Below are 12,405 nucleotides of genomic sequence, written 5' to 3'. Positions count from 1 at the left end.
GGGGACTGAGCTGCGGGGCGGAAGGCGGGGCTCCGGGCGGGGCGGGAGCGGGACCCCGGCGCAGAGGGAGGGGCTGAGGGGCGGGGCTCCGGGCGGAAGGCGGGGCTCCGGAAGTGGGCGGGGCAACGGCGCAGAGGGCGGGGCGGGGCAGGGCGCCAGGTGCGGAAAGGTACCCATCACTGAAGTCACCCACCCGGGTCGCTCCGCTGCTGCTGCTGCTGCTGAGTCACTTCAGTCGTGTCCGACTCTGTGCGACCCCATAGACGGCAGCACACCAGGCTCCCCCGTCCCTGGGATTCTCCACGCGAGAGCGCTGGAGTGGGTTGCCATTTCCTTCTCCAATGCATGAAAGGGAAAAGGGAAAAGTGAAAGTGAAGTCGCTCAGTCGTGTCCGACCCTCAGTGACCCCATGGACTGCAGCCCACCAGGCTCCTCCGTCCATGGGATTTTCCAGGCAGGAGTACTGGAGTGGGGTGCCATTGCCTTCTCTGGGTTGCTCTGCTAGGGCTCCCCTAACTCCCGGACGCGTTTCTTTGTTCTAGCACCTGGCTGTCGAGTGTGAAGTAATGCTACCTACTTCGTCTGGGTGGGTGAGGCCCCACCGACTCCCCGGAGCTCCGTGAGGGCAGGCAGTGCCCAGGTCCTTTGACTCTCAGCGTCAGGAAGTAGTGGATGTCCCTTAAATGTTTGTGATAATCTGGGACGCTGTGACCCGTGGGGGTTTCTACACACCGGAGCATGAGAAGGTTACCCTTTGGAAACCGTTGCTACAAGCAGGTCTCCTGACAAGGCTGAGGCAGGACTGCCTCTGGAGGAGGGGCCTTCATGCTCCAGGACACTGAAGGTACAGCTCCCTCTCCCCTCACTTGAGCAGATTGTCTGCTCTCCAGGGTAATAGCGATGTATTCAAGTTGTGTCTACTTTATTCAAGTTCCTGTAGACAGTGAGCTCACACACTGACGGCATCTTGTGTGGAGGATGCAAGAGAGACGCCTTCTCCACACTCACGCCTGCAGAGGGATGCACGTTTTCAGAACCGACATCCCCTTAGAGGGTCCTACTCCCCAGTGGGTTGGGCTCCAGTGAGCCAGAGGCTTGGGGGCCTCAAGAGCTCCACCCAGCAGGAGGTCACCGCCCTCAGCCCCACCTGGCCTGATGGCTGTGGATGAGTGAGGCTGGCACCACCTCCGGCTCTGGGTCTGGGACTCTGGTCTATGACTGGGGCCTGATGGGGTTTAGGCTGGGCAGGAGTGGGGGAGGGGAGGCAGGCTCTTTTCTGCCCTCTCCCCCCTCCCCCTGCCCTCTTTTGAGGAAGATGTGTACCCTCTGCGCTCTCTCTTGGGGCTCTGCTCTGCCCAGTTCCGCTCCTCCCAGGAGTGTGGGCCAGGCCAGGGGCTGGCTTCAGAGACAGAGTCTGCTTCTCCAGAGGAACTTCCCACCTCCCCAACGAGGAGGAAGCTGGGGAGGCCGTAAACAGTACGCACAGACCAAGTGCTCGCAGCATTTGCTTGCTTTGTGTGCATCATTGTATTTGACATCTTTAATAACTCCATAATGCTTGCAGTAAGTATTCTTCTTTCTCTAGGCACTTCTAGGATTCTTGTTTTCCATTTCCTGCAGCTCAGAAAGGGTAAATAACTCACTCAAGGGCACACATTTCAGATTTGAGCCCATGTCATTCGACTCTGGAGCCCACGGCCTTATCTGCCACACTATACTGCCACCCAATAGTCCTGAAAATGTGACTTTCCTGGGGTCACTCAGTCCATCTGAGAGCCACTCTAAGCATTAGTTAATTGCTTCTAGTTCCCTGTCCGCCACATGTACCACATCTTTTGGGCCGAGTTTGGGGTCCCGGGCCTTTCCTCCCTCTGGTATGGTAGTGCTGGGTTTTCTCTAGGGGCTAGGCCGTCCCATAATCCCGTCACTCTTTGATTAGGAGGCTGTGAGTCCTTCTCTGCAAGTGTGGAAGCTCTGCTTTGTATTTTGAGTTTAGAACCTGGAGGAAGAGACGACTTCTGAAACCAGGTGCCCTGGGCCGAGTGACCCTGCCTCAGGAGAAGGAAGCGTGCCTCGGGGCTGGACAGAGCCGCTTTCACCTGCTCTGTGGAGAAGCTGGCTGGGATGGTGCCAGAGCTGGGGTCACAGAAGATGGTGCCTCTTCTGGGTGGGAGAGAGGCCCAGACAGACGGTCGGGGGGTGGGAGCAAGAGACACTTCTAACCGCACGGCCCCCGGAGCCCCCCAGGCCAGCCCAGGGCCTCGGTGTGCCCACTGGGGGCTGCCTGACTCTCCACAAGATTAGTGTGTCTCCCTGGAGCTCTGGGCAGTTGCTTCCCCTCTCCTGTTTTATTAATACTTTCCCTTATAGCACATGTAGGTGTTTTTTACCTCAATCGATTTCACATTTGAAAGAGAATGACCACACTGTAATTATTCTTGTATCTCTCTATAGGGCCTGGTCAGTGAGGCAGGGGGGAGGGAGAGGGATATAAACATACCAGCCTTGAATGAATGAATAAGTGAACGATGAGAACCAGGTGAAATGGGGAGTGTGTGCACACATGCGTGCACATGCACGTATGCACACATTCGTGCGTGCCTGTGTGTTGAGGGTGGTTTTTGCTGAAGGTCAGAGAGACAAGGATGAGAGAGGAGGTGGGATACGGAGAACAGAATCCAGACCCAGAGTAAATGTGCATGATCATGACCCCCGCAGCCGGTGACTGTGTGCTCACTGCCTGTCAGCTGTATTGACCAGGCGCCTCACATCTGATGCCCACAGCCACCCTCCGAGGCTGGCACAGTGCTGTCTTTATTTGACAGATGATGGAGCTGGATCTCAGAGGAGGAGGTGGCTGGCTAGAACCGGTGTGGGGTGAGCAGTGGGCCCAGGACCTAGCGGACCAGGTCAGCTGCCCAGGGAGCCTGAGCATGAACCGTGAAACCAGCCTCTCTGCTGTGCTCTTGCCGCCCTTGCGCTTCTCTTCTGAGACATTCTGTGAGCTCTCCATTTTCTAATAAATTATTTGAAAGTGTTTGTCTGTTGACTGTCTTCACCGCTAGACTGGAAGCTCCAGTAAGGCAGGGGCACACTGGATTTCTGTCTTTAGTCACGCCCCTTGCTCTCAGACCCCGGTCCTGTTACGTGGTCAGCACTCATCGGCATGTGTTCTGAAAAGAAGGCACCCCGGGGCCCCGAAGCCCCTGCCCCTCACCCTCGCCTCTGCACTCCAGTTCCACCAGCCGGCCCGCTCCCCCGCCCAGCCTCATCCCAAAGTGAGACTAGTGGGCGCTCAACGCCAGGGCCAGTTTTTCTCCCAGCTGGTCCCTGGACTCATTCAGTACCGATGTGTGGCTGTCTGGCTCAGGGTGGGGCTTTGCCAGGGAAGAGGGCAGCCGCCTCGCGATGGTGGCACCGGGACTTCTAGAGGACTTTGTGACGGGGATGGAATGTCCCTGCGTCTGGTGCGGGGCGGCAGGATGGACACGCAGTGAAAGCACTTGAACGAAAGCTGCCAGGCTGTTGCAATAGGATCCCTCCTGACGGCTAGAGTTGAATTTCCCTGAAGACACACCACACCGAGTCGTGCTCCAGATCTCTGCGTGCTAGGGGCCTGGGGCTCCTCCCGACGCCCGCACAGAAGATGCCCCAGCAGAAGAAGGGGCAGACCAGCAAGGGAGGGGCCTCCTCCTCAGAGCTTCTGGAGGCTGACGGCCCTTTCAGAAATCCCTGACTCCTGCACATCCCGCTTTCTCCCCTAAACACTCTGTTTTCCCTCTGGGAACACAGAGGACTTCCTTCGTCCCTCTCTCTCAGGAAGTGGCTGGGGCAGCCCGGAGCCTCCAATGCTGGGCCCACAGGCTCCTGGGCAGAGGAGAGTCGGTGGGCGGGGTGGCTCGGAGTTTCTGGAATCGCGTCCCTTTCCCGGGGCTGCAGAGCTGGGGAGTCCCCAGCACATTACCAAATACAGTAGAAAGGACGCTGTGGACCACACGCTGACCACAGCGCCGTCCACCCTGGCGGGGCGCCACATGTGCCGCGAACAGGGCAGGCCTGGCCGGCCGCTCGGGGAGCCCGGGTCCTGCCCGCTCTCCTGGCCTTCTGTGCCTCTCGTCTGCTCCTGCCAGCCTCCACATTTTTGTATCTTTTTCTCATTGCGTGGCCCCCTTGTCTTTAAAAGGCTAAATGCTCTGTACTAAATTTGGTCACACAGCGCTCCAAGATTCCCTGGAATGTCCTCAAGTTTCAAACAGCTCTGATGGAGAGGCGGCCCGCCCCCGCCTGGGGATTGGCTGCTCCTCCCGGGGCCGGGCCGTCGTGGGGCCTTATTGGCCTCTGGTGGGACCAGCCCAGGTCCACTAGCCCTAGGCTCCGGAGGCTGCAGCTCCCAGACCACACTTGGGCACCTGCGCGGGCAGGGCGGGGGGAGCGCGGCCTGGACCACCGGGGGTCTGCTGCATCCAAACCAGCACGCAGCCTGTCCCAGCCCACCCGGACCCCTGCAGCCCCACAAGAGCCGCAGCCCACCTCTCCAAGATGTCCAAGGTAGCCAAGTATCGCCGGCAGGTGAGCGAAGACCCTGACATCGACAGCCTGCTGTCCACCCTATCCCCCGAGGAGATGGAGGAGCTGGAGAAGGAGCTGGACGTGGTGGACCCTGACGGGAGTGTCCCCGTGGGGCTGCGTCAGAGGAACCAGACTGAGAAGCTGTCCACGGGCGCGTATAACCGGGAGGCCATGCTCAACTTCTGTGAAAAGGAGACCAAGAAGCTCATCCAGAGGGAGGCGTCCGTGGATGTGAGTGGGGAGGGGGTGGGGTGGGCAGGGGAGGGGGCGCGATGGGGCGGTGGGGACACGCTTTCCTGAGAAGCAGACTCCCTGTTGGCAGAGCACCGTCACCGCCTGCACCCCTCTTCGCCGTCTCCTGGAGCAGAGGCCAGGTGTGCCTGGGCACCAGCACCCACGCATCATGAGAGGCTGCTGTCTGCCTGGGGGCGGAGGCACCCTTGGGTGGGCTCTGTCAGTTGCCTCCTGCTGGCTCCGCACAGCTGGCTATTTCCTCCCGTTCCTCCCGCCCTGGACAGTGTCCTGCCAGCCCCTCTTAGTGGAGCAAGGCTCGCTTTCCAGCCCCTGGCCGCCTCGCGGCCTGTGGACCATGTGAGGCGACAGGTCAGCTGGGCGCCCCAGGGCGGGCTCTGCACCTCCACCCACGGCTTCCGTCTCCGTCCCAGGGGCGTGGGGTGTGTGCTTTCTGGAGGGGCCTCTGGAGGGGGCAGCCCCTCTTTTGGGGGTTGGGCCGCTTGGCTGCAGGATGAGCTGTTTCCCAGCCTCTGGGTGTTCAGTGGACGGGACGGGACAGAAGAGGGCAGGGGTTGCTTCTGGCCGCGTCCGCCGCTTCGGGCTAGCTTCCGCAGAGTGGCGTTCTGTTCTCCTGGGTCCCTGCCTGTGATCACAGGGGGGCTTTCCTGAACGAAATAGCCTGGCCTCGCCGGAGGGCGACTTCGTCCGGGTCAGCAGTGTCTGGTGGGAGACCCTGCTCAGCGACCCCCGGCCACCGCTTCGTGCGCCGTCCGCTGAGGGGCCCGACCAGCTGGGACAGCAGCCACAGAGCCCATGGAGGGCACATGTGGCCCCCGAGGGTGGGGAGCTGGGGCCCCGTCTCTGCCCTGCTCCCCGGCCTGAGCTCAAAAATTTGCCAAGATACTAGGAGGGCGGGAGCTGTTCTGTGTCATGCAGAAATATCAAATCGTATGCTGGGCACCAGGAACTAGCAGAGCAATAGCATCTTAGGTCAATTATACTTCAGTTTTAAAAGTCGGGGAGCCTGAGGGGAGCCAGGAGCTTATTATCTTGGGGCAAGGTCCAGGCCCAGCTCTGTGGTGCTGGGTAAATGCTAAAACCCCGAAGGGAGCGGCGGCGGGGTGGGACATGCTGCAGGGGCTGTGCCTCGAGGGGCTGTCGGGACCCACGGAAGGGGAGTGAGGTGCCCCTGGCACTGGTGCTGCTGTCCAGGCCCCGCTGGGCCCCTTGGTCCCAGGCCCTGAGCTCTGAGCCCACGGCTGCAAAGGTCTCCGGCCGCACAAAACAGTCCTGATCCGAAGCAAGGCGTTCAGGCCGCAGAGCCAGGAAGGGCTCCCACGCACCGGGAAGTTCCTCCGGCGGGAGCTGCCCATCCCAGCCGGCCGTGGGCACCAGGTGGACACTCGTCTCGCGGGCAGAGACCGAGTCGGGGGACACGGTGGTGCCTGGTTGGGGAGGTGCCCCTGGGCTGTTTCCCTTGGGGAGAGGCCCTCAGGCCCCCAGCGCTTTCTTCAGGCTAGGCTCCTGGAGGTGGGCAGAGTCCCCTGTGTCACTTGGGGGTGGGAACATGGGCAGGAACCTGGGACACGGCTTGGTCAGCGCGCTTAGCCAAACAGGAGCCTGGTATGAACGTGGCTTTGAAATACCTGGTCTGAGGACAAGTGTCCCTCGCTGGGACCTGCCTTGGTCTCCTCATCCCCGCCATGGGGGCCAGTGTGACCAGCTGGTCCAACTCCTGGGCCGGTGTGAAGCCAAAGGGACCGAGGCACGCAGAGCACTTAGTGAGCTGGGGGGCTGTGGACACGCGGTAACAGGCACTCCGACCTGGTCAGCTCGCCGGGTCAAGGGGCCCGGGAGCTGGGGAGCCGGCTGGAGGGTCGGGGGACCGGCGACCGGCGGGCGGGCCAGGGCTGGGGTGCCTCTGGAGGAGAGAGTAAGGCACCAACTGCGACCGACCTGATGACGGTGTTGAGGCTGTGGGCGTGCTTGTGAAAGGATGCTTGTCTTCTAGATGGGAATACGAAATACCTACGGGAGAAAGCCTGCTGGGGTCAGGGAACTTGTTTCAAGGACTGTGGCAAGGGGACTGGGCAGAGTGTCCGCTGGTGGACAGGTGCTCGTGCCGGAGCTGCTGGGAGATTGTGGGGCGCCGTCGTGTTCGCCTCTCTGCTTCTGTGGGTGTGTTTGAGATTTTCCGTAGTAAAATGGTGGCTGTTTTTTTTTAATAGACAGAAACCAAGAGCAGAAGGCGGGCCCAGCCTGCATCCTAAGCTCTGGCTCTTCCTGGGACAGGGCCCTGGACAGGGCCCCCAAGTTCCATACGCTGGCTGTCGTGTGGGGTGGGTCTAGGCTGTGGCAGAGACCTTGCTCTGCTTCTCCCGCACTGCCTGCTTCCTGTGGGTCAGCTCTCATCTGTCCTTGGGTCTAGGCGCCACAGCCTCCAGGGAGTCTTCCCTGATTTCCCCCGCCCCCGGCAGGGTCCGGCCCCCGTCTGATCTGAGCGCTCCAATCCCAGGCGTGCCCACCTGATCCCAGCCCATGCTGCCCTCCCGCCACGCTCTTTCTGAGTCTGCCGTCTCATGCAGCTCCTGTGGGTCTGAAGGACAGGCTAGCTCTGTCTGGAGAGCAGGGGTCAGCAAGCCCCTCCCTCCCCTAAAGCCGGGGTGTGGGGGGGTGCCGCCCCTGTCCTCCTGCCCAGGTGGGAGATGGCCGGCAGGTGTGCAGCCAAGAGTTCAGTGAAACCCTAGTCCCAGCTCAGGTTTCGGGAACCGGATCCCGCCGGTCAGCTGCATGCTCTCTTTCCTTCCCGAGGGGGAGGGGACCTCCCACCTGCCCCTCCGCACCCCCACGTGGCAGGGCCAGGATTAGCACCTGCGCTCAGCCAGGAGCGGGCAGCTCAGCTGGCCTGGAGGAGGCCTCGGTGGGTTCCCCTTTGGGGTAAACTCCAGAACCGACCGGAGGCCCCCCGTGAGCCACTGTGCCCACGCCTCCACACTCGGTCAGCTCCAGACTCAGTCCCCCCCAGTGTCCACAGTACCCCCGCGGGGGGATGTGGAACAGCAGGGCGGCCCCAGCCCTTAGGCTGCCCTTTGCCGAGAGCCCTGGGTGGCACGGCTCCTTGCTTAAGGAGATTAACCCCGATGGGTACACAACCAAAATAGCCCGGAGGCCAGGCAGAGGGGAGGAGAGGGGATAGGAGGCGGGCACCAGGCAGGTCCAGGTCCCATCCTGGACCCGAGAGCTGCCTCCGCCCGTCCGGGCTGAGAAAGAGCCACTGACCATTTCTTAAACTAGGTGGTGGGATCCAGGCGCGTTTGTTTTAATCACTGTTCTCACTCATGTGTTATGTAGTTTCTTCCATCTATATAGAATATTCAGTTTAGTGAATTTTGAACAAGTGAAGCTTGCTCACGGCCTTCGGCTGCTCCTGGGGGCTGCTCCTCCCCAGCAGGGGTTCAGCTTGGTCCAGGGGATGGAGGGGAGGGGGCAGGACCACGGAGATGCGGACGCTGGAGAAGCCCGGCAGTGCTGGGGGCGCAGACGGGCAGGGTGGGATGAGTGTCCTACTGGCCAGCGGGAGGTTGCTACCAGCATCGGGCAGGTGGGGGACTCAGGGTCCCCAGGGTAGGAACAGAGCCCACACTCACCGTCTGCTCCCCCACCCAGGAGGCTGGGACATTTGTGTCAGACCACAGCTCAGCTGGGCCCAGGGTGCTCGGAAGACGGGGTCCAGGCCACCGCGCTCACAGCAGCCGGGGGAGCAGCAAAGCATAGCTCGGTGGAGGGGGCTGCGGGGGGGGATAGTTAATACTCGAAGCCTGCCAAGTTGGATAAACAGGAATAGTCTTTCCAGATCATTCTGAGCTTGTTTACTAGATCGCTTCTGGTGTAGCTGGTGAAGGAAGAAAGGGTCTGGATTCGGAGTCTGTCCCCCCAGGGCTGACTGGGGTGGGGGGTGCCCCTGGTGTCTGGAGCCCGAGGCGTCTGGGCGTGACTGCTGGAGAACTCAGCTGCTCCCCTTAGGAAGGGAGCTCATAGTCAGTGCTCAGAACTTCCTGGACCATCAGTGTGGCTCCTTGAGTCAACAGCGTTACCTGTCAGATGACCTTGGAGGGGACCGTGACCTTGGAGGGACTGTGATGGCAGCTGGACATGGCACAGAGACTTCCCCTCCCCCCCAATCCTGCAGATTTCAAGCCTGGGTTTGCGCCAGATCAACTTTTTCTCAATCTCTCATGAGGTCACACAATGCCCTGCTGGGGGCAGCGAGGGGCTGAGGGTCGGTGTCCGGGAGGCCAGTGGGAGGGGAGTGTTTCATCACTTCCTGCCCCCCACCCCCCACCCCATGGCCTGGTTCCTTGAGCCTCTGCCTAATTACTTCATGCTCAAGGGCCAAGTCCCAGGGCTGGATGCGAGTGGGGCGGGGCAGCTGAGGGAAGTTTTGACTGTGAGCCCTCCCTGTCTCTGGGATCCCTGCAGAAAAGAACCCCTGGTTGTCAGGATGCTGTTCACAAACAACTAGGAATCGGACACCCTCCTGCCCACACCCTCCGCCCCTCTCCCACCCCCACCCCCAGGGGGGTCCTCGGCCCTCCGCCTGTCACATCCTCAGCCTGTCTTCCACGTCCCGCGCGGGGCCAGCAGGACCCCTCCTGCCCTGAAAGGAGGACCATCCCAGCACAGAGGGTGGCAAGCTGGACATCAGGGCAGGGTCTCCAGAGGCAGCTGGACTGGGACTCAGACCTGCCCTTCGCTCCCTGAGCCCGGGATGCTCATCCACAAGACAGAAGTCATGCCCATCACCGGGCACAGAAGGCATGTGGCAGGCTGGGGGCTGGGGGCCTGGAGCTGGGGCTGGGGGCACCACCCTCTCTCCAGTCCCTATAGGCAGGGTTCACGGACCGTGTTTGTGTTTCTAAGGGGGCAGGCAGATTCCACCACATCATTAACTCTCCAGCAACCACGTGAGTTCCTAGCAGGCACTTTCTAAATGCTGGGACACAGTAGTGAGGAAGACGGAGGGGCCGTAGTCCTGAGCTCACGTTCTAGTGGCTGAGACAGACAGTGCTTGTACAGACCATTCACAGCATCTTCACACAGAACAGGTAACATCTGTTTGTTGTAAAGAATGACCTCGTTTTAGGAAAGAGTGTAGGACCGACCTTCTTGGTGGGGGAGATTCCAACCAGGCATCAGGGAGACATTGCCCAGAGGTGACAAGCAAGCAGGCGAGGGGTGGACTGAAGGGTCAGCCACAGGCGATCCAGAGGACAGGGCAAACGCAAGGCCTGCAGCGGGAGCAGGGACAGCCGTCAGAGGCCAGCCGGGCCTGTGACTGGAGTAGGGGAGCCCTGGGCCAGGGCATGGATGAGACTGGGAGTAGGCTGGGTTCAGGTGAGGTAGGGAGGGGCTCAGGCGGTATAGGAAGTTCAGGCAATGCTGGAGGTTCAGGCAATGCTGGAGGGTCAGGCAATGCAGGAGGTTCAGGCGATGCTGGAGGGTCAGGTGAGGCAGGAGGTTGAGGTGATGCAGGAGGTTGAGGTGATGCAGGAGGTTCAGGCAATGCAGGAGGTTCAGGCAATGCAGGAGGATCAGGTGATGCAGGACGTTGAGTTGATGGAGGAAGGTCAGGTGATGGAGAAGGTTCAGGTGATGGAGGAGGTTCAGGCAATGCAGGAGGTTCAGGTGAGGCAGGAGGTTCAGGCAAGGCAGGAGGTTCAGGTGATGCTTGAGGTTCAGGTGATGAAGGAGGATCAGGTGATGCAGGACGTTGAGGTGATGGAGGAGGGTCAGGTGATGGAGGAGGTTCAGGCGATGCTGGAGGGTCAGGCAATGCAGGTGGTTCAGGTGAGGCAGGAGGTTCAGGCGATGCTGGAGGGTCAGGTGACGCAGGGCATCACAGGTCAGCCTGGGGAGCTCCCAGTGGGTGGGATGGTGTTGGAGGGTTTTGAGCAGGGGAGAGATGTGATCTGATTTCCGTTTTTAGAAGCATCCATCATTCTGCCAGCTGCATTGTCGGCAGGACAAGATTGGAGCTGAAGGGTCTGGCAAGAGCTCAAGGATGGTTTGGGGAGAAGTGCTTAGATACGGGAAATGCTCTTCAGGTAGCACAGCCAGCCCTGACTGAACTTTTGGGGTCCAGAGAGGAGTGGGGGGCCCAGTCTGGTCTGACCCAGGGGTACATCTGGTGCTGTTTACTGACGTGAGGTGGGATTTGAGGTGAAGGGTGCTTGACGAGTTCAGCAGACCCCCCAGGGAGTGCTGGGTCGACAGGTGCAAGTCCGAGTTGGAGTCTGGGAGCCCGAAAGGGGAGGTGATGCCAAAACTCCTGAGCCTGGAAGAGGCACTGAGGGAGCGAATGTGGGCCAAGGACCCTGTCCCTCCAGCAGGGACTCTGACTCACCAATGTTTCGGGTGCTCGAGGAGGAAGAGGGGCCCTGAAGGAGCCTGGGGAGGGAAACGGGCTCACGGGCTTGGGGCAGGTGTACCCGCTGCTTCTGTTCCAGCTGAGAGACGCAGTAAGAGGAGAACGAGAGGCGCTGTGACCACTGGCAAGACGGGAGCCACTGGCACCCGGACAAGACGCACGCACGGGCACGACTGGGGGCTTCCCTGGGGCCCAGGGGTTATGACTTCGCCGTCTAAAGCAGAGGGGTGTCGACTCCATTCCCGGTCAGGGAACCAGATCACACATGGCTCTGGGTCAAAAAAACAGAGCATAAACAACCGAAGCAGTATTGACACAAGTTCAATGAACACTTTAAAAATGGTCCATATCCAAAAAAATCTTAAAAAAATAAAATAAAGAGTGGACTTGAGGAGGATGCAGGGGAGGGGGGAGGCCTGCAGACAGGACCTGAGAAGCTTCCTTCCGACAGGAAGTGAAGAAATGGGCACCAGTCAGGGGTCAACATGGATCCCAGGAGTGTTTGTTTAAAAGATGAGCTGTTACAGCGTGTTCTGTGCTGTGAGGAGGGTCGGTAGTGGGGGAGACCCTCAGGCACATACGTACTGTGGGGTGGGGGGTCGCCTCCCACACTGAGGGGGCACAGCGCAGCGAGCGCGGGGAGCGGCAGGGAGCTCGGCCTCTCACGTGTGGCCTGGTGCCCATGCTGCCCTGGGGGGCATGGGGCTGCCGAGCAGGGGCGACTGGTGGGCAGGAGCTGGGAAGCTGTGGTCAGAGGCCCCGAGAGAAGTGCTCAGTGGTTCCTCTATGCCAGGAAGACACGAAACGCCCCTGACGGGAAACCTGGCCCCTGAGTGCCAGCAGCAAGAGCTGCCAGAGCTGCCCCCAGGCCCAGCAGCCCACCCCCTCCAGGGCACTGATCCCCGCCCCCAGGCCCAGCAGCCCACCCCCTCCAGGGCACTGATCCCCGCCCCCAGGCCCAGCAGCCCACCCCCTCCAGGGCACTGATCCCCGCCCCCAGGCCCAGCAGCCCACCCCCTCCAGGGCACTGATCCCCGCCCCCAGGCCCAGCAGCCCACCCCCTCCAGGGCACTGATCCCCGCCTCCAGGCCACCATGCCAGTGGTCCACCCCCTCCAGGGCACTGATCCCCGCCTCCAGGCCACCATGCCAGTGGTCCACCCCCTCCAGGGCACT

At 61.0% G+C, this 12,405-nt stretch overlaps 1 protein-coding gene across 1 annotated transcript in view; it reads left to right on the top strand.

Moving 5' to 3' along the window:
* Positions 1-4,350: 4,350 nt before the first annotated feature.
* LMOD1 (leiomodin 1) overlaps positions 4,351-12,405 on the top strand; it is a 31,909-nt gene continuing 23,854 nt past the window's right edge. Inside the window, exon 1 of the mRNA XM_006078465.4 lies at positions 4,351-4,800. Coding sequence (XP_006078527.2) covers positions 4,540-4,800 — 261 coding nt within the window. The 5' untranslated portion in view covers positions 4,351-4,539. The remainder of the gene's footprint in view (positions 4,801-12,405) is intronic.

Source organism: Bubalus bubalis, chromosome 5 (genome assembly GCF_019923935.1).
Source record: "Bubalus bubalis isolate 160015118507 breed Murrah chromosome 5, NDDB_SH_1, whole genome shotgun sequence".
Lineage (NCBI taxonomy): Eukaryota > Metazoa > Chordata > Mammalia > Artiodactyla > Bovidae > Bubalus > Bubalus bubalis.
The sequence above is the reverse complement of the archived record's forward strand: the minus strand, read 5'-3'. Positions and strand labels throughout refer to the sequence as shown.